This window comes from Saccoglossus kowalevskii, chromosome 2 (assembly GCF_978046115.1).
Source record: "Saccoglossus kowalevskii chromosome 2, keSacKowa6.1, whole genome shotgun sequence".
NCBI lineage: Eukaryota > Metazoa > Hemichordata > Enteropneusta > Harrimaniidae > Saccoglossus > Saccoglossus kowalevskii.
Window position 1 is genome coordinate 31,796,321 of NC_140642.1, and position 20,477 is coordinate 31,816,797.

At 35.9% G+C, this 20,477-nt stretch overlaps 2 protein-coding genes across 2 annotated transcripts; one reads left to right on the forward strand and one right to left on the reverse strand.

The window, feature by feature from the left end:
* Window positions 1-4,052, forward strand: LOC100376416 (cyclin-dependent kinase 2-interacting protein-like). The gene is made up of 5 exons (XM_006815552.2): window positions 1-97; window positions 366-546; window positions 1,800-1,926; window positions 2,581-2,710; window positions 3,835-4,052. The coding sequence occupies exons 1-5, from the start codon at window positions 22-24 to the stop codon at window positions 4,029-4,031; spliced, it is 711 nt and encodes a 236-aa protein (XP_006815615.1). The 5' UTR covers window positions 1-21; the 3' UTR covers window positions 4,032-4,052.
* Window positions 4,053-5,839: 1,787 nt separating this feature from the next.
* LOC102805193 (uncharacterized) lies at window positions 5,840-20,462 on the reverse strand. The gene is made up of 5 exons (XM_085494324.1): window positions 19,267-20,462; window positions 17,721-17,949; window positions 16,453-16,944; window positions 13,705-14,010; window positions 5,840-10,932 (listed from the first exon to the last, which is right to left on the reverse strand). Exons 1-5 carry the CDS (start codon window positions 20,433-20,435, stop codon window positions 10,228-10,230), a joined length of 2,901 nt encoding a protein of 966 aa, XP_085350450.1. The 5' UTR covers window positions 20,436-20,462; the 3' UTR covers window positions 5,840-10,227.
* Window positions 20,463-20,477: the final 15 nt, after the last annotated feature.

Consider the following 20,477-nt stretch of genomic DNA (forward strand, 5'->3'; position numbering starts at 1 on the left):
CTGATAGATCATAATAACAGCATGGAGAAGGAGAAGAAAGGGAAAACTCCTAAAAAGAAACGTGATTCTTGTAGTTCTGAATCAAGTTCAATATCAGGTACGTATTCCTCCCACTACAAAGACTTTTCTGGATAACACGGCAAGAGTTCTTGGCATATTTTCCCAATTTTTGCTGTATACACGAGTTGAAAATTCAAATAAACTTATCAGTATTAGAAGTATGTTGGTTTTATTATTTTCCCCGATTTGTCATTGCTACTCATCTAAGGAGATGACAAATCGGGAAATAATTGATAACAAATATTACCGATAGATTTATTTGAATTTTCATCCCTCGAGTGATTGTGGCTATAATAAATCCACAGGTTCTTCGCCATATCAGTCGGCGACCAGACAGTCGCCCAAACCGACGTCTCTGACGGGAAGTTCTAGGAAGATTAAAGACCACTGCGCCGACTGGCATAACTATATCAACAAATGGCAGATTTTAAACGAGCAAGGATTTGGAATCACATCCAAAATATCTAACTGCAAACTACAAGCACAGTGAGTGTTGTAGATATTGTTTTGTTCCGTTCTATTTTTAGAACAACACAATTACTTTTATTACCATATTTTTTCCCGCCAAAGTTTTGCATTTATTTATGTATTTTTTTATAATTCTTTTATTTATTTTGAATCAAATAAACACAATTTCCCATTTTCATTTACAATAAATTTATCTGGTAGCCTAGTGGTTGTGACATCAAATTAGGCTCATGGTCGGTAGATCCAGGTTCAAATCCTACCTTAGGTTGAACATCAAAAGGGTCGACCCCTACCCTGGGTGAGTGTGCCACAGACTCAATGAGAAGGCCAATTCCACTGGCCGAGTTTCATTCACTAATGAATGCGACTTTGGGGGAACCTTGGTTAAGATCCGCAGGTGCTTGTGTTTGACCGAGCCTGGTTGACACCAGGACAGCACATTAAATTGCCATTTGATAGGGAGATGGCCGTACAGCCCTGTCATGTAGTCGCAAACATGGATATGACTTCTGTGGTAAAAATGCATGAGCACTTGAATTTGCACATACATAAAAAGTCGGGAGAGACAACAAGTGAGATTCAATGCCAGAACTGTCGCCTGGCACAAAAACAAATTTAAAAAAAAAAACTTTATCATAACTTTCCTTGAATATTACGGTATTTAGAAATAAACCATCGCTACAGTGGGCCACATACTGTGAGATATATGCTCATATGCATGTATCCTGCAAATTGTGCAATACCCAATGCAGCGATGTTTTATTTCTTATACATTATAACTTCATTTGAAATGTAATTTTGAGATGTAATACAGTATCTGAAACGTCATATAATGTATGCATAATTTGAAGACGCACACTCGTCCAATCAGAACAACATATCCAGGCAATTAAAATACAGGTGTATATATTATAATACAAGCTGTTTGCAAAGTTCAGATGATTGCTAATATCACCGCATGATATTAGTTAAATTTCGTCATAAAATATATATGAAAACCAACAAATGATCGATTTAAAATTTTTCTGTTTTTTTTCAGCTATATCATGAAAACAAATTATCATATATATTTTAAACAACATTTCTGTTTTAAATTTTCCTGTGTGTTTTATTTCAGCTATGTTCTACAGGCTAAAAAGTAATATTTAGTAAAATCATAAATTACCCTCAACATATATCCTCTACCAATTGCTGCAGTCATCTTATGTTTCCCTGTTTTGACTGTTTAATGTACGAGTGTTGTAGGTTATTTGTAAGACATCTTCCCACAGATCTGGTGAAGCAGCAGAGACGGCAGTTATCAGTGCAGACACTGACAATGATGGTACATCAACCAATAAAATGCCACCAGAAATGCAAGAACACTGCGAACAGCTGCATTCAATTTACAGTTCAATGGTGAGTGTTCAGTTATCAGCGGTTACAAGTTTATTACACTAGTATGTACCGGTACATCATTTTTTTAAACAAAGGAACAGGAGTGCAGCGGCCTCATGCCATGGCCATGCACCCCCTTACCCTGGGGAGCAGATGCTCTGGCAACCATAAAATTCTGATTGACCAGGGATCACGTGTGGCCACAGTCCATTTTAAGTTAGAATTGTCAAAACCTTCACACTCTGGTAGGGAGAACCCTATCTCCCCCACTTGGTGGCGCTACTAAATTGCAGTACTCCCTTTTGCAGGTTTTTTCTAGAAAAATGTCATTCAATAATGCTCTCTAAAGTGTCCTGTGTTTTTTATGTGATTTATTGCTGTTGTAGATCAAACATTGTACTTGCTGTTCAGATTCTTAAAGTTGTAAGTTTGAAAAGGAAACCTGACATACCTGAGCTGATTTCATACAAACATGATTTGATGACTGTACATACAGGCTCCTATTACAGCTTTTCAAAGGATACAATCCAATTTGGCCGACAAGCAGCCATTTAGCTATTACTGATTTTGATCATAGTTTACCTATATTGTTTGAAAATTTTACTTTTTGCTTTATATCTCTTCATCCCTAACATAATTTAAAATGTCAACTACTTTTTATCATTGCATTGATAGGCAAAATTGGTAAAAAAAATGGAAACTATCTGTAAAAACTTCCGTGGAATTTGTGACCTGGAGGGACATAAAAAAGATGGTGACTGGAGTGAAGAGCCGCTTTTCCAAATGTGGTCAACCGAACAGTTCTGTGAGTAAAATCTAAAAATAGGAGATATCTGCTTGGACCGATAAATATAATACATGTACTTGTACATGTATATAGAAAATTATAGTAGGTGATTATAGAACTTGGTAATTAATTATACATTTTTGGCAATGTACCACTCTTTTTTTGATGGAAAATCTGAATAGAATGTAAGATAGTAGAAAACAGAATAGAACAGGTGAAACAACTAAATAGAACTTAAAATGCATTGCATGGTTATTATCAGAAATGATGTAAACAGTTTATACATTTCATTGGGTTCCAGATAAAAGTACCGTCTTTATCCGGTGTCATTACATCTTAGTTCTAGGAGACTTTAGAATTATGTCCATTTCTGGAGTTAGCGACAACAAAGGTCAACTTAGATGAGTAGAACAAGCCGTATTCATGGAACAATCTAACAGTCTAATGAAATGAATATACAGTTTACGTCATTATCGATAATATAACCATGTGGTGAGATTTCTCATTCTATTTAGTTTATCCAATAAAGAAGGAAACATAAAACAAAACATTTGGTTATATAATAAATAAACTATGAGTATATACACTTTTCAATATATTAGTTTCGTGAGTGAATGTTTTGCTTCTCTCAAACTATATTCATTCAGACTGTATAAGGGACAACGTAAAAAGATCGATGTCGGATTATTTGCTTTAGTTTGGGGGTGGGGGGTTTTGACCTCATAAAGTTTCCATCCTACAAAAACGATTTTATTTTTTAATGAAGTCAAAAAAATCTTGGGAGTATTTGTAGTTCGTTCTCTTTCTATCCAATCATAGACAAAAATAACAGAAAATGAAAAAAAAAACACGTCCAAGACGAGAAAATGGTTTGGTCAGAGTGTAAATATGTGCGTCAAATGAGATCAATTGCAGGGCATGGACCTAAAACCAACTGCTATGCCATACTACTGTCCAATTATCAATTTGTATTTAATGACGACATGATCAATATTTATCAATTGAGTTTCAGTGGGGGGGGGGGGGGGGCTAAAGGAATTAAGTTTTTTATCCTACATTGAACTTTTGATGTTGTTCCTAAGTAACCCGTCTATACGTCAACACTCAAAATAGTTTTCTTTATTCTTATTTCCGAAAATTAGATGAAGCATCCTGTACCATGCTATCAATGTACAGTACAGAATTGGAAGTAAAACACACAATATTAGAAGAGATAGCTCATTGTGATGAAAGAGACTTGTTACTGTTTTACAACTCCACGTGGTTGCATCAGCCGTACATTGAGGAGAAATCTAAGTTATTACTAGAAAGTATGTTATTAGAAACAGGACATAGGTGACAATAAATAATTTGATATAAATATGTTGTCTGATTTCCTTCCCGGCACGCTATCCCATCCTCTTAATTATGCAGTAAAATCTGTGTAAAGCAACCACCCCAGGGACTGTGTTAGAATGTTTTTTTTTATAGACAGGTGGTCTTATGTATGGAGGTTGGGTCATTTGTTTATGGATCGCCAACTCGTACGTACATATTTGATGTAAAATTTGCCCAGAGAAAAAAGAGACGGTACTGTGCCAATAAAAACACATTTGAGTTTATCAAAATTAAATCAAGTTTGAATTGAGGAATATATAAAATTGTTTTATAAACAGAATGTTAATTATTAGATGTTTTTTTTTTTTTTTTATATATATATATATATAGGGGTTGTCTCTAACACTGGTTTAACTGTATGAATTGCCCCTAACATGCACAGTTGGACTGGTATTCGATTGTCAACTGATCTGGTATTCTTTTCATCTTCATTTAAACTATTACAAGATAGAAATATCACATAACAATAGACCGCTCACTGCGAGAATCACCCGTTATGCGTGAAATCGAACGTAAAAACAGGACAAACAAAGGTCGTAGTGTCGTCAAACATCGCATGGGATTCAACAAACGTGAAAATATTTTGGAGGCATTTCTATGCTTAATATCGTGCTGTACACATTTGATGATAGACGATTTTGATTAAGTGAGGGTATTCGAAAGCAATTTTCCTCTGTCGAAGATCAGCCAGTCGATGTGAGCTACGAAATAAAACAATTCAAGTTCAAAAATCAAATTGTTTGATTTTTGCGGCAGACGTTCAACGCGCGTCTTTCATGCATCTCGCGAGATCTCGCAGTTGAACGGAAAATCACCTATTGCCTTGTGGTAGATGCAAATTTAAGGTACATTCATACGTACTCCATACATTATCGGCTGCATTAGAATTGTGTTGTCAACATTTTGTTTGAAGCCTTTTGTGTGTACTGTTAAAAAAAAAAACAGCTACAGTATTTGCGAGATATTTGCATCAGAAGTGTTCTACCAATAGCCGAACATAAGGCAATTGCATGGACACAGTTGTGATTGAGTTTTCAGCATCTAGAGGTGTCATCAATTCACTGAATAGACAATACTATGCCACAAAATCAATACATATTTTCTGCACAACCTTTTGAATTTATAGGATGACTTTTTTTACTAGGTGTTACCATTGCATCCAAGCAAACAAACGTTTTGAACTTCCTCACTTAGTTGTGTTCAGTGAGCACGTGAAGCGGCAGTGCATGACAAGATTTATTATTGTAGTGACAAATAATGTAGTCGATAAACGACACCTCAGATTTCAATCAGAATATCGATAACTTTCAGATTTAATTTTTAGCCAAATTTCTCAAAACTGAAATTTTTTAAGGCACCTTATATGAAAATGTTATACAGAATGTACATCTTGGGGGAAGTCTGATGATATTTACTGTCTGAAGGGATTCCCACAATGGATCAGTTTTTCATAGAAAATCATCATTTATTAAATGTACCTTTTATAAATTGTGATGTCAAATTGATTCACCAGAATTTAGTTCAACCTTTACTGATTTCAAATAAAATGGAGCCTCGTCTTTTGCGTGTCACATGTGTTAAAAATTTGAAAGGTCTTTTTTTCATATAACCTTGACATTGAAAGCATTGGCAGAACTGTGCATTCAATCAACACACCTCCTTACCACCCCTGAGCAATACATTTTCTGCCTCTAAAAACAGTTCTTTGATACAAGAGGCTATAATTAAATGCATTCTTACAAAAACATTCGGTTAATAAAAATACTAACATTTCAGAAAAAAAAGCAAAACACTGGCATATCTGTTTATTCAGAACACCATACATGACATACCATTATTATAAACTCACAAGTGAAGTTTTTTATCTTATTTACATACAAAAAAAAATAATAAAAACAACTTTGAAAAAAAAATTCTTACAGATATACAATACAATTTGACAATTTTGATAAACTCAAAAGACAATATGAATTAAAATAAGTGTTATTATTCATCATTTTTGTTGTCTGACCGTGAAAAGCCCGATATAGATCCGTCAAATTCCCATAGTTTGGATAACCGAAGGCACATTCAAATCACATGAACTATAGGCCATATGCTGGTTTTAGCATCAAATGGAATTTGTATCTGTACACGTCATAATCATCCTCGTTTATATCTGGTTATTGAACTACTTAATAATCGTAAGTATTTATTCATGAGTATGCAGATAAGACTGAATGTCTGCAGATAGGCGTTCAACTTTTGTAAATGAGCTTTGTACAAAATTGGGTAGACATAAACAGTTGACACTTTATGTCATCAGTGTACACACTTTAAACAAGTCGGCAACATTAATGACGTTAATCTGACATATTACGCTAACTTGATCTTGGGGAAATCGTTTATTACATCACTTCTTACATAATATATGCATGAATGTAATGCATAACAGATGTTGAAAACTGAGATTTGAACTTGATCATGGGGAAATCGTTTATTACATAATATATGCATGAATGTAATGCATAACAGATGTTGAAAACTGAGATTTGAACTTGATCATGGGGAAATCGTTTATTACATCACTTCTTACATAATATATGCATGAATGTAATGCATAACAGATGTTGAAAACTGAGATTTGAACTTTCCATAAATGGTATCATGTGGCTTTCACAATCAGTTGTAAGAAAAAAAATGAATGAATGAGCTAGAAAAAGTGAAACGATGCATACAATGAGATTTCATTTCAATCCCATTGAACAAAATGCAATGACCTTCACTTAATCATTATGTTTGAACATCAGGATGTTAAATAATTCAGATTTTCTAATCCAGTTAATGTTTTTAACCTTTTTACTACCAGTTCCCTCTTTTCATCACAAATTCACAAAATAGTCTTGCTTATAGTCTGCATTTTCTTTTCAAAATATTTTTAATTTTGTTAGTAATAACTGAAAATTGACTCAAATTTTGTCTAATGGCTCCAAAATTAGGATTCATTTCCAGAAATATTGAAAAAATATAAGAAAAAAGTGCAGAACAATTTGGGTAAGAAAGTCTGGTGGTAAAAAGGTTAAAACTGTCAAGATATGGGTGGGAAAACATAACATAACAGAAACATTACAAAGTACTTAAATATTCAATGCTCATAAGTTACAAGCCTGTTTAATAACAAATAACTCATTATTCCTCATATTCACCGATACTGCAAGGAAAATTACACAAATATATATATATATGTAAAACAGTCAGGTGAAATCAACTGACTTATTAATAATTATTACAAATATCCAAATGATTTGAAATCTACATTTAAGTTAAATTGGCATGACAATTGTGCAAACGAATTTTATATAGTTGTTCTGACAACTCTCTTAATTAGCAGGAACTGTGTTGCATTTATACATACTTGGGGTAGGGAAGAGGGGGTAGACAGATGTGACGATGATCAATTATAAATAGATTCACACCACCATGAGCAGTTGCACAATTCAAGCTCATGTTCAGAACACACTATCATATATATGGTTCATCTCTAAAGGCACTTATTTTAGAAATTTTTACACACGTGTATAAATAAAATTGCTTGTATTCTACGACTGGCTTTTAAAAGGTACTGGCGATGGAAAGTGATTTGAGAGCGAGTCAATTCATTGCAATTTAAATTGCTCATAGGATTCACTTTAAACGGGCGGCAGTCGTTGGCCGCGTCCTGTTCGATATGGGACTCATAGCTACGTATACAACGCGTGTTTATTTACATGAAATTTGAACACGCGCTGTGTGACGACCACCGCCCTATAAGTAGGCGTGAGATACCACTTCATACATTGCAAGAGTGGTACAACATACATTCACTAAAAAAGAAAAAAAAAACATCTGATTTCGTTAAACTGTCTGTGCTGGAAATGTTTGATGGAGTTTGAAAGTGAATTTGAAGTGAAAACGAGATGAAAACCAAGCAGTGAAACTCGCAACAGACTATGTATACTAGAATATCAACAGAAATACAGAAAGTTACGTACTGAAGTGTTACTTCTTAAACATATCAGGTTACATCAGGTTTTCGACCTTGTTTAGGGAAACGACAAAGATAAAATGAGTTCAAAATTACTCTGCGATTCATCCAATCTCTAAAAGTTAACAAGCATGCTACTACAACAACCTATATATTATCTGAAAGCTTAGATATGGGCAAATACGGTCAAGTTGTAACCAATGTTGTTGGAGAGATTAAATGTTTTGAGTATTGAAAATCGTTTTTAACACTTTCAATTGAACCGCCTATGAATTGTACAAGATGGTAGTAACACTGAAGACTAGACTGTGTGTTAATTTATCTGCTGTGTTTTCTAGCTGGGACCAACTAGAGACATGCTACTGACAACTGCGTACCGGTAGTATATCTGTAGGTAGTAGCGAAATTGTCTTAGACATACGTTGGTATGGCTTGTACACAACTGTATCCAACTATATGTATTAAAGCTTTCAAATGATGGACATTTTAATTGTTACATGCTTAGTAACTTTCAGAGAATGTCGGAATCACAGAGTATTGTTTCAATCATTTTTCCCCTGTTGCTAACATGAGGCTATAAACAAATGAACATCAGATTTAGGTTTCACAATTAAAAGGTAGGTTCACACCACAGATATATATATATATAGGTTGAATGAGTGAATTTCTTTTTTTTCAAATACATTCACAGCTTCTTTGATCACCTGCGTACCCATGTAATAAATGTGGACACAAGCTCAAAATAAAGAGAGCACAATTTTAACTAGTATCACAAGAATTAGTTGCTTATCATTGCCAAAAGCTGGGGCTAAGGGGTTTCTCCATGAATGATGTGGTTGCAGGCATGCGTCTAATTTTGACTATGATCAAAGCACATGATCAGGGTTCACAATTCCACACTAAAACAGTATGCAATTTCAAACTCAGTCAAAGTTAAAGCATCACATCGCTAATGTGGTTTCAGATCAAAATATAAAAGGTCGCAGCAAGAAGTGGTACCAGCATTTCTCCCTACTTTTTATTTTAGCAGAGCACATAAAAGAGCCCGACAACAATAATTCACGCACTTTCGGACAACCGTCATTCTTTCCTGAGACAAGCTTATTTTTATGTAAATATCTACTTACAACCGATAGTTTACATATGATAAATATTACAAAGCAAATTTAGGGATACCAAATGAGGCCAAAAGCATTAAAGCCATTTTAGGCTCCCCAAAAGGTTTTGCTCCCGGTAGACATCACGCACACATCAATTGGGAACCAGTTTTGAGTTTTAGAGTCATCAGTTACTTTGCGAGCAGGACTGGGGGTGGTTGAGGGGGGGTGGTTGAGGGGGGGGGGGTGATTTCTAGCTCACAAAATTTATTCATTGGTTCCCTTGTTTTCTGACGTACTGATGAGCTATCAAATGTTTACGTGGATAAATCAAACCCCCAACGCAGATGAATTTGGAGTGTATTCACACCAAAGCTTGCAATTTTTAAAGGTAACAGCAGAACTCAAAACTTGTATATTTTGAAATTGTGTACCAGTAGTGTGTCTCACATAAGATGGAATTGGGGAAAATATTTTGCTTTCAGTTTGAGAGAATGTTTTGTTGATCCAATCCAGCACACAATGCATATATTCAAAAGCAATTTTTTCAGAAATGTTAAATGGTGAACTTGTATCTTGCTGTTGTGATATTAAATTACTCTTGGAAAAAAAAAAATGCATCAATTTTTAATTTTCTCTAGAATGAGAAGCAAAATCTAATTTTGTTATGGCCTTAGGGTGATTTTTTTCTTAAGACAGTGATATGAGGTACACATAGCTTTAACATCAATGATGTAGGTGTTTGTAGCAAAATTCTGAAAGTACACTTCTCTCTTAGTGTGAAAAACCATTTGTTTATGAAGATTACAATCAGGTGACAATAGAACTTTTTATTTGAGCTTCCCTTCTGATAGAAAATATGCTATTACCATTGCATTGCATTGCACTGCAGCGTGAGGGATCAGAGAGTGTAAATTGCCAAAGTTCTACCCCAGTACATCTGTAAGCAATAAGGTGTTGTAGATATTATTGTAATGAAGTTTTTTCATTTCTCATCAGTGCAAGTAATATATATATAATAAAATAGAGTATAAACCAAATGCTGATGATGACATAGACTACACAATACTATTTTCAACAGACTTTACAGCAGTTCCATTTGTTAACGCTGGGGTTTCTGTCATCGCTACAAAAGAACTCTCTGAGCATATGGCCGGAGACAGGTCAACCGTTCGTACTTGACTCTCTTCAGATACACCAGACTGAAGAACAGTTCCTGGAACCAGATCAGCATTAAGTGTACTTGTATTGATGTCTGGCAGTACAGACGTAGTCGAGTGCGATTCAGCCAATGCATCAACATTCTGGGTATTTAATTCCATCTCTTCCTGAGAAACCGAGGCCTGTGCAACTTCCACAATCTTAGATACCTGTTCACTGTGTTCGTGATTGACCCCCGTATTGGTTTGGGCCTGAAAGATTTCCTGTGGAGTGTCCATATTTAATAATGCCTGTATTGTGTCCAGAGGTATGCTCCCCTCCCCAGTGATCTGCCACGTTGTGCCATCAGGTTTATCAATGGCATAACCATTTTGAGTCTTGGACAAATTGAAACCCGGTGGCAGCATCAACACTCGATGCTGCGATTGCTGTCGAGATTCTTCCACTTGTATCTCGGTGACAATAGAGTTCTCACAGGGTTTATTTACTTCAGTCTCTGCTTGACTATCGGTTAACATTTTGAAATCGTTTGATGAAACTTCACCACTGTTGACAGTGTTGCAATTCACTGTACTGGTGGCAGCAGTGTGTAACTGTGAATCCTGGGTGATATTAGAAACAACAATAACAAAGTTATTATCTTATTATAATTAGGTCATCTCAAACATAGACATTCTAGAATGTGTTTATGTGTGAGCTGAACTTTGAAAAATATAAATCTTTATGTATTTTTAAGGTAGCAGAATAGTTTTTTGGGCACTTTTCACATTTTTTTTTGAAAATCACACGAATAGCTCCCTAAGGCATGCTACATACATTGGTGTATTTATTTTATAGAAAAAAAATATCTTGTACAAGTAAACTGATTTTTTTCTTGTGTGCAAAACAAATGGCCAAGTTTTTGTTTATCCAGTGTACACCAAACTAGTGCATCTCATTAATATGCATGGTTTACAAACATAACTGAATTGAGGGTAAATAGTTTTAAGTTGGGCCACTTTCTTTATTTGCTATTTACAAACAACTGATAAGATATCTGTTTGTAGTTTACACACAGCTGATAAGACATGTGCACTGCTGCCTTTCTAGACAGGAAGTACAGCAAAGACAAAACAATCGCTTTTGAAACAACAAATTTTGAATAAACAAAAAAGTACATGAATGTACCACTTCAATGTAATTATATGTTAACAGAATAAAAACTTACAATAAATTTCTGTAATATTTTTTCTTGGCTTTGTCATTGAAAGGTGTCTGACCATAGGGTTACTTTCTTAGTCCAGAAGTAATGCAGTTACATTGGGAGGGGGGCTCCCTTTTACAAAATATGGTTGCAAACAATAAAATACGACCATCTGTGGTGGCTATGCATTGCATGAAAATTCTGATAACAGGCCACAAACTACATGTAAAGGTTGATCAATGATAAGAATATGCTTGCACCTTGTTTATATAATCCATTTTTCAGATGAGTTTTCACCAAGTAGGCATACTTGCATGCTTAGGTTTTTCTAAATTCGTAAATTATGTTACATGTAATAAATCTGTCTGATAAATACTTGGTTGTTTCATCTAATGTGCTCATGCGAACAAAATGCACGGCAACGAAATAGTAGCGTGGAAAGGGACGGCGCGCTCTGGTGAAACTGTCAAGCTATTAGGGGTTACCTCGGGGGTTACCTCAACCAGTAACGGGTCCACCCTTTCGCCAGTATGTATGAGTGTAGTGTCTGTATTGTTTGTTACTCGCAAGCAGAACCGCCCACTTTGCATAATCCAAGCTTTAATAAATGATGTCACTATTCGTTATCAGCACAGACCGTCACAAAACACCATAGCGTGAAAGAAAACGGCCAAAAAACAAAGTTTTTCACAGATATAAATGTCGGTTCATGATTTTTCTCGAAAACAACTTTCAAAGCATTTCATTTACAATTAGCCCATGTAAATTTTGCTGCTAAAACGGGAGTTAACGTTGATTGAAGTTTGAAATTATAAAAGTGCCGATTTCTCGGTGTTCGGTTTTTGGCAATTACCGTTGACCTAATTTTAAATGGAGTTTCAGTGAATAGCGCAACGATGTCGCGGTTTAGCTTTTCTTACTCTTGGATATGTTGGCTTCATATCCGTAATTACATATTTGCAAAATTCTATTGCGTTTTTTCACAAACCTCGCGCAAACTACTGGTATACTCTAACTTTAACACCAAAAAACGTGTTTTGAAATTTGTGATTTTCGGAAAGAAAAAAAAAACTTAATGCAAAAAATAGAAATACGGATTTAAACTTCATGACCTTTGCTTCAAAACAGTGTAAAGTTTTTGATCGCATGAATGACTGTAGAGTTGACATTTAAAATTTTATTCACGTTAGTTAAATTATCAGCCCCGCTGATTTTCAGAATCACGCGACGCTAAAACAAACACAATGTTCACAAAATATTAATAATAGGAAAATACAAGTCAAGAGCTTTCCAAGCATATATAGATTGTATGGTTTCTTGTAAGATTTATTCCAATTATAGGTGTTTACATTTTTCATGCAAAAAAACTATCCTGCTACCTTAAATCTGTATTATCTGGATACACCATGAAAATTATTTTACATACAAGCAAATTATGGCAAAGATACAGAGAAAAGACTGAATGTCACAATATTTTTGATGGCAAAATTTGAGGCATTGTTTTGCAAATGCAATTTATTTATTAATTTGTGGCCAAATTGATATACTTTCCAAATGGCTACAAGATTTGATCAAAATGTACCAAGTTTTATTTTATTTTATACACCAGTTGCAAGCGCTAGAAAGTAGCAGTTGCTACAAAGTGGCAGTTGCGAGTGGCGATTTGTATGTAGTTGCGAGTGAGTGCGAGTGCTCGCTACATCGGCATTGTGTGAAATAAAATTAAGTCCGATGTCCTAGCCACCTGTTTTCAAGTTTCATGTGTCGAAATGTATCGAAATTCTGAATGTCTACGATGCTATTTGTGCAGAGTTAAGATTTATAATTAAGATTCAAACTAATGCAAATTCGATAATTAATATGCAGATCAATTAGAAGTTATTATCCTGTAATGATCTACATAAACAGCAATCATGCAAGTTTCAATGCATTCGTGCAGACAATGAAAAGGCTAAACTTATTATGCGAATTACCTAATTAACATAATTATATTCATTTTATAGTAGCTATGTAACAAGTTTCATTCTAATCCAGATAGTGACTCTTCGATATCAGTGTAACAAGATTTTCAGTTTTTGGAATCCACTCACAATAAAATAAGTTTAAGTATATAAATTTTACAGTACACTTTTCTGTTCTTCCACTGCACTGCACACTTCATGTTTATGAAGACTGATCTACAAATATTTACCTGCTGTACTGTAGATGGAATGACAACACCATTATCTTGTCTCAAGTCTCCTGAATTGGTGGTTTCTATAGTCTGTTGCTGAGTAGATTGGCTGGTCTCGGGTATACATGTAGATGGTGGAGCCTCTTGAACAGCTGAAGTTGATTGCTTATGTCGAAGTGGTAGTGGCTGTAGTGGAGGGGGCGAGGAATCACCTCGATACGTTAACTGTGTTGATAGACCTACCTGCCTAGGTTGGTCTTCTGATTTGACCTGTACTTGCATTGTAGTTGGATCAGATGTTGCTCCAGAAGTTCCAAAATTGAGCTGAGAAAAGATGCAAGGAAAACAAAAATGCAAGATTTAAGAAGAACCTAAGTTTATATTCACAAAAAACTACTTTTACTAGCACTAGTGCAGTAAAACTTTACTGCATAGACTAATTGCACTGGCACGAGTGTGAAATTTTTACCAAAATGTTTATATCCTAGACTGCATGCAAACTTAGTTGACTGAACCACATATAATCACAAGAGAGCATACGAGACTCGACCAGTGGGTGGTGACTCAAATGGAGAATATACGATCAATATCAACATGAAATATGCCACAACTCACTCCCACTGCCACAATATAACTGTACTACCGGTATATATTCACCCATCCTTCTGCATGGCACAGTACGCTTTGCAACACTGGCATATAAGCTATATTCCGCTCACTGCAAGATCTCGCATGGACAAGCTTTACATCCTTAGCAACCAGTTTCAATCACGTGACACAGGTCAAGCTCTCCCCTAGAGACGGCGGTAGCGCCATTATTCACTCTGCCGTATTCTGTTCACACAACAATATCGACTGTACAAAAATGCTCTTACGCTGAATGCAAGAGCGATTACACAAATGATGGATTTTTTACACGTTTCCCGAAACCAAAAACACAACCTAGGAAATGTGCCTGTTCTCGTGCCAATGACTTTGAAAAAACACTTGATCACGCAAGACACTTACAGTACTCAACCATGTTAATGTCCAGTGTCCTCACTCAGAAAATCATAATTATTTAGGAGTGGGTGCATAACCGAGCACCCCCTCGGAAAAGAGTGCACATGACAATTTTAATTGACTATGCGACAGATTGGGGGGTGGGGATTAAGTCTTTGAGGGAAATACAATTACAAAATTAATTGCGTTGTCATTTAATGAAGAAACAGAAATGGTCACAAAAAAGTATGCATATCTTACTACAATATGAATTACGTACCACTCGAATTTACGAGGTTAAAAATATTAGAATCTGTTGGAACACAGTCAAAGTCAAATAGATTTCAGCGAATAAACGACATGATTTTTTCAACAAGCAGCCTCTCGGCCAAGATAGCTCCGCTGTTAGCAATGCACATTTCGATTAAAGAACAGAAGATATCATTAGAAAATGAACAATATGCATAGTATCAGTGCAATGGGACTTGCTGTTTTCAACAAGAATTCAAAAATATCATTTTTGACCATAAATGATTGTGGTTTCTAACAAGAAGTTGAAAATATCACTTTTTACCAAAAATGACAAAAATATTCACCAAAATTAGAAAATTAAAGATATCATTATGAAATGAACAAATTTGAGAGTGGTCCACATGTAGTACCTATATATGTAATATCAAAGCAATTGGATTTGTCGTTTTTAACAAGAAGTCGAAAATATCACTTTTTACCAAAAATGACAAAAATATTCACCAAAATTAGAAAATTAAAGATATCATTATGAAATGAACAAATTTGAGAGAGGTCCACATGTAGTACCTATATATGTAATATCAAAGCAATTTGACTTGCAGTTTTTAACAAGAAGTTGAAAATATCACTTTTTACCAAAAATTACAAAAATATTCACCAAAATTAGAGAATTGAAGATATGATCATGAAATGAACAAATCTGAGAGAGGTATACCCAAGGTACATATACACCAAGTATCAAAGCATTCAGACTTGTAGTTTTCAAGAAGAAGTCGAAAATGTAAAACATTGACACGGACAACGGACACCAGACGACGGACAATCACTCATATGATAAGCTCCGCTCGACAAAGTCGACAGCGGAGCTAAAAACTGTTAACTAGCAATTTTTGATAGGTAAACTGAATATGGCATGAAGTATTTGCCAAATTTCACTTTTATTAACAGGTCATTGTCGAAGTGTAGTCTATGCACAGTTACCATGGTCTACGCATTCACAACATACTCATAGTGGTCGATATTCACGCTGTATTATATAAAAGCGATTACCAATATTCGTTATGCAATGATCAAAGACCAAGTTTTATGATTAGACAGTCAAATTAAAAGCGTTTTTTAAGGGGATGGGCGCTTAGCCGAGCTTAGACATCATCACATCATAGATGTACTAACTGTACTGTAGTACGTCCTTGGTAACATCTAAGCCCAATACCAGCCACTGCAAGGGGTGTAGAATTCGATGTTGAAACACCAAATTTACGTAAAAGGCTCTTCAGCCATAGCACTGTGTTTTTGTCGACATCATCCTTCATATAAACATAAAAAGAACGATAAAACAAGCGGATCGCAAGCGTGGAAATAGGTCAATAACACCCAATGTTATGCAAGGATGCCATTTTGAACCAAAGCTTGACCTGTGTCATCTTGAGGGAACTCGCAGTGAGTGGAATATCCACTATTGCAGCATGTTTTATGACTTTTATCATAATTATAGTATTTATTCAAGTAAAGAACATTATTTTGAGGTTATACCTTTGATGGGCTCTGTGGTTGACAATCTACCTTCCTTTTCTTTGTTGGAGACTGATCAACAAGTTCATCTTGTGATACAACCTCAAGAGTTCGCTTGTCAAGCGGCATTCTCTCAGCCTCTGTTGGATCGGTGACAAGTAGCTTGTATTTGAATTCAACCTCTGGCATGGAACTTTTGACTTTGTAACACCCTGTTTCAATACCAAGCAAGTTTGCTATCACTTCATCTTCAATGACCATGTTTTCATCTACTTCATTCTCAGAACTGTTCTCCACTGGCTCAGGTTGTTCAGCCTTTTCCAAACACTCGACGGCCATCCTCTGTACCTGTTTGCGTATCTTTCCAAGCTCTTTGTAAACATCGGGAAAGTATGCTCGACATGGTCGTCCCTTTTCAACTTTCATAAGTAGAAACTCCCAAACTGTGACAACTTTGGACAATCTTGGAAGGACCAATTCTAAAAGGTCCTCATCTCCAACTGTTTTTAGTAGCTGTTGGAAGAAAAAATATTGCACCATGAATGAGAATTATAAATATTCATGGGTCAATCTATGTGGTTTCCCCTTTCTTTCAACCTGGAATCTACGAGTACATACTTTAAGTGGCCTTTATATCCACAATAAAGTAAGCATGCTGTTCAATTTGTTCCTTGAACAAGGTTGTTCCTTCACGGTACTAAATAAAATGATAATTTAAATTAGAAATTAATAGAATGCCTGCAGAAGCTGAAATAAAATTAAGAAAAGAAGCACAATTGTAGCTTGTAACTGCAATATTATGCATACATTTAATACCACATGTATCAGCGAATGTAGTTTCTTTTTATTGCTGCTAAAAATCCTGGAAGAAAACTGTTTTGTTTGTATTTCAACTTACGCCCCCTTTGATAATGGTATGACCCGGAGCGTTGAAATCTGGCACCCAAGTTAAAGCGAGGAAGTCGTCACCTGCGCATGCGTCAGTTGGCCATAGTGTGTCATTGTTTACAAACAAGCGTCTACCCATGAACCTTTATGTTTTCAGCGTGTGCTGTTATCGTCGCTTGGGACTCAATTCCTGTGCGTGCACAGGTGACATCCCTCTAAATGTTTTGCAATGTAAGCTTTACGAAACAATTTGACGTTGATATAATATTAATACACATGCATTAGTAATAAGCTAAACTGGCCACCACAATTATCACAGAAGTATATATGGGCAGTAACTGATTCCTGGTTACCTTTCCTTCTAAAGAAAGCAGGAAACGAGGCAACAGGGAGACACTCACTTCTTTTATTCTTTGTTTTCTTTTCCCAAGCGTCTGAGCTTGATAAATGACTTTGACATCACTTGGTGTCTGAGATTGGCCATCCCCTTGTACCATACTGTTACCATCCAATGTAGCAGTGGTAGGTACGGAGTTGGGTGTATTGACTGCATACTCCGCACTTGTCGGGGCAGGCTTTATTAATCTAGGGGGCCTTCCACGTCTCCTTGGCATTGGTCTGTCAGTCTCGCTGCACAACAAAAAATGGACATTTTTGTAAAACAAACATTTTCAATTTCTGAACACTTTAATATAATACTGCACAGTGTATTATGCAACTAGGTTGTGACTACCAGTATGTACCATTACGTGGAAAAAAATGAAAAAACAGAAAAGAAAAAGCCTGACAGTGACAATGATTTCAGCTAGTTTGAAATTAGGTAGACAAATTCTGGCCAAAAACTGAACTGTATGTAACTAATAGCACATACAAGTAAACAATTATAATACTCTCAGTTTTGACAAATATAAACGAAAATAACGAAGTAACAAGTAATCATTTATAGAATTAATCTTCCTCAATATTATATGAACAGTATTAATCTCATGGTCCCTTAGAAAAATTATGACCAAAATAGACAGGGCAAAAAGACTAGTGCAAATGCTAGTACATGTATTTATGAGTAGTCAAAATATAAACACAAATAATGAGGTCATTAGCAATTATCAAACTATATAAGCTTGTTGTTCCTCTATAAATACTTCATGAATTTCAAGGTCTCTTCTGTCCACTATAGAACATAGAGTGCATAAAAAGAACCAAAACAATACTAGGCCTCGATCCCACAATGTTGTCAGAGTGGGTATTATTTACAATAGATCACTGACTACTCTCTCAAACACCACCATGGATCATGAGGTTGACACAGCAAAAAACTAACTTTGATTGCTTGATCAAAAACAGTGGGAATCAATTTGCTGCTCATCCACTACATTTTGCTATATCTGGATCCATTTTGAGTGGGCAGCCTGCGACCGAATGTAAATAATGCCCACTCAAAACAACACCATGGATCCAGGGGCTAAAACAATACAAAACTTTATCCCAGCAAAATGTTGCATAAAAACATTGGCCCAAAATAACGTTTAAAAACAGAACTGACTAAACTTTGGTTTTAAAATGATTCAAACAACAGAAAATAAGATATCAGATTACTACAAAGACTAGTATTGCATATCGGTAGACTAACATCTGGATCTCAGTAATGTAAATATCTAAATTGTCTGAAGTTTCTAGATGATTGGATAACAATTATTCATGTATATGCTTGGAAGCACAATCTTGTAAAAGAAATTTGGCATTTTTTAAGTCTATAATACATGTATGATAGTTCAGATCAGTATCCTGATGACAAAATAATATGCATTTTTCCTGGTAAAAAATTACTTCATGTAAAGAAATGAGTTGCTCTTTCAGTGGCAAGTGCAAAATAAGTTCCAAGTTATTGTGTATGTATAAACTAAAATACAATAACTTCTACTCCGCTCACTTCTCTTAGATACTTACGTCACTTGTACTTTCGGGACAGGTGCTGGAGTTGGAGTTGGAGCTGGTTCTGGAATGTCTTCTATACTACCATGATCTGCCTGCAGTCTATAGTGCCTTGCGAGGCCGGCCCTACCAATGTATGATTTATCGCATTTATCACACTGGAACCGTTTCGGCCTTTCTGAATCAAACGGGTATTTGACGTTTTCTGAGCGATCAGCGTCTTCGCCATCTTCATCATCTGGAGTATAGTCTGAATACTCTTCCGAATCACTGCACATTGCCAAGGCACCCGGTCTTAAGGTTTTATAGTCTCTTACTCTGTACGTTGGCGGCTTTGATACACGACCTGACCGTGTAACAGCACGGCGAGGCTTTTTCTTCTCGTCAGATTTATTTTGTTTTCCAACAGCAGTTACTATTGGCGAAGGCTGTACAGTAGGGGTAGGAGTCGTCGTGACAACATTTGATAAATGGTTGGCTGTTGGTATTGTAGCTGCAGTTACATTTTGTGTTTTCAACAAATTACTAACATTGTTGTCCAATGTTAATGATGATGGTACTTGTATGAGATTAGAAAAGTTTTTGTCCCCTAGATTATTGAAGTCTCCCAAAAGTGATCTGTCAGGTACCTGTACTATGGTTATGTGTTGATTGTTTTGAATAGCAGATTGGACTTCCGCACTGTTCAAAACATTCATTAAAGATGGATTGTTCTGCAAGTCGTTGATGCTAAAATTTGTTTGGTTTCCTGCAGATGTATCGATGAAATTTGCGATTGACCCAAGTAACATGCTAGCTGGTAGCGTAACAGCTGGACTGACATTTTCATTTGAGAGAATGGTGGCCTCTGTGGGGGCTACCGCCTCTTGTATCGTTTCTGTCTGCATAGGTGCCTCGCTCACCACAGGCGAAATGTCAGAGGGGGACGACGGGGCTGCCTGGAACGAACATACATTTTCTGACTGCAGGACCAAACCTGAGTTTTCATCGACGACCGACACCGTGGGGCGCATGTATTCAGCATCAATTGGCGGGTGTTCCTTCTCTAATGCATCAAAACCAAAGACCGTTATTTCGTCTACATGATTTAGAACCTTTTCGGGTAGTTGGTGCGGAATAACAGATTCAGCGTCTGCTATGGAATTTGCTGCTTCTTCGACAACACTTTCTTGCATGTCCGCCATGTTGAACACATTTGGCGCAATGAATTGTGGGAGAACCAGAAC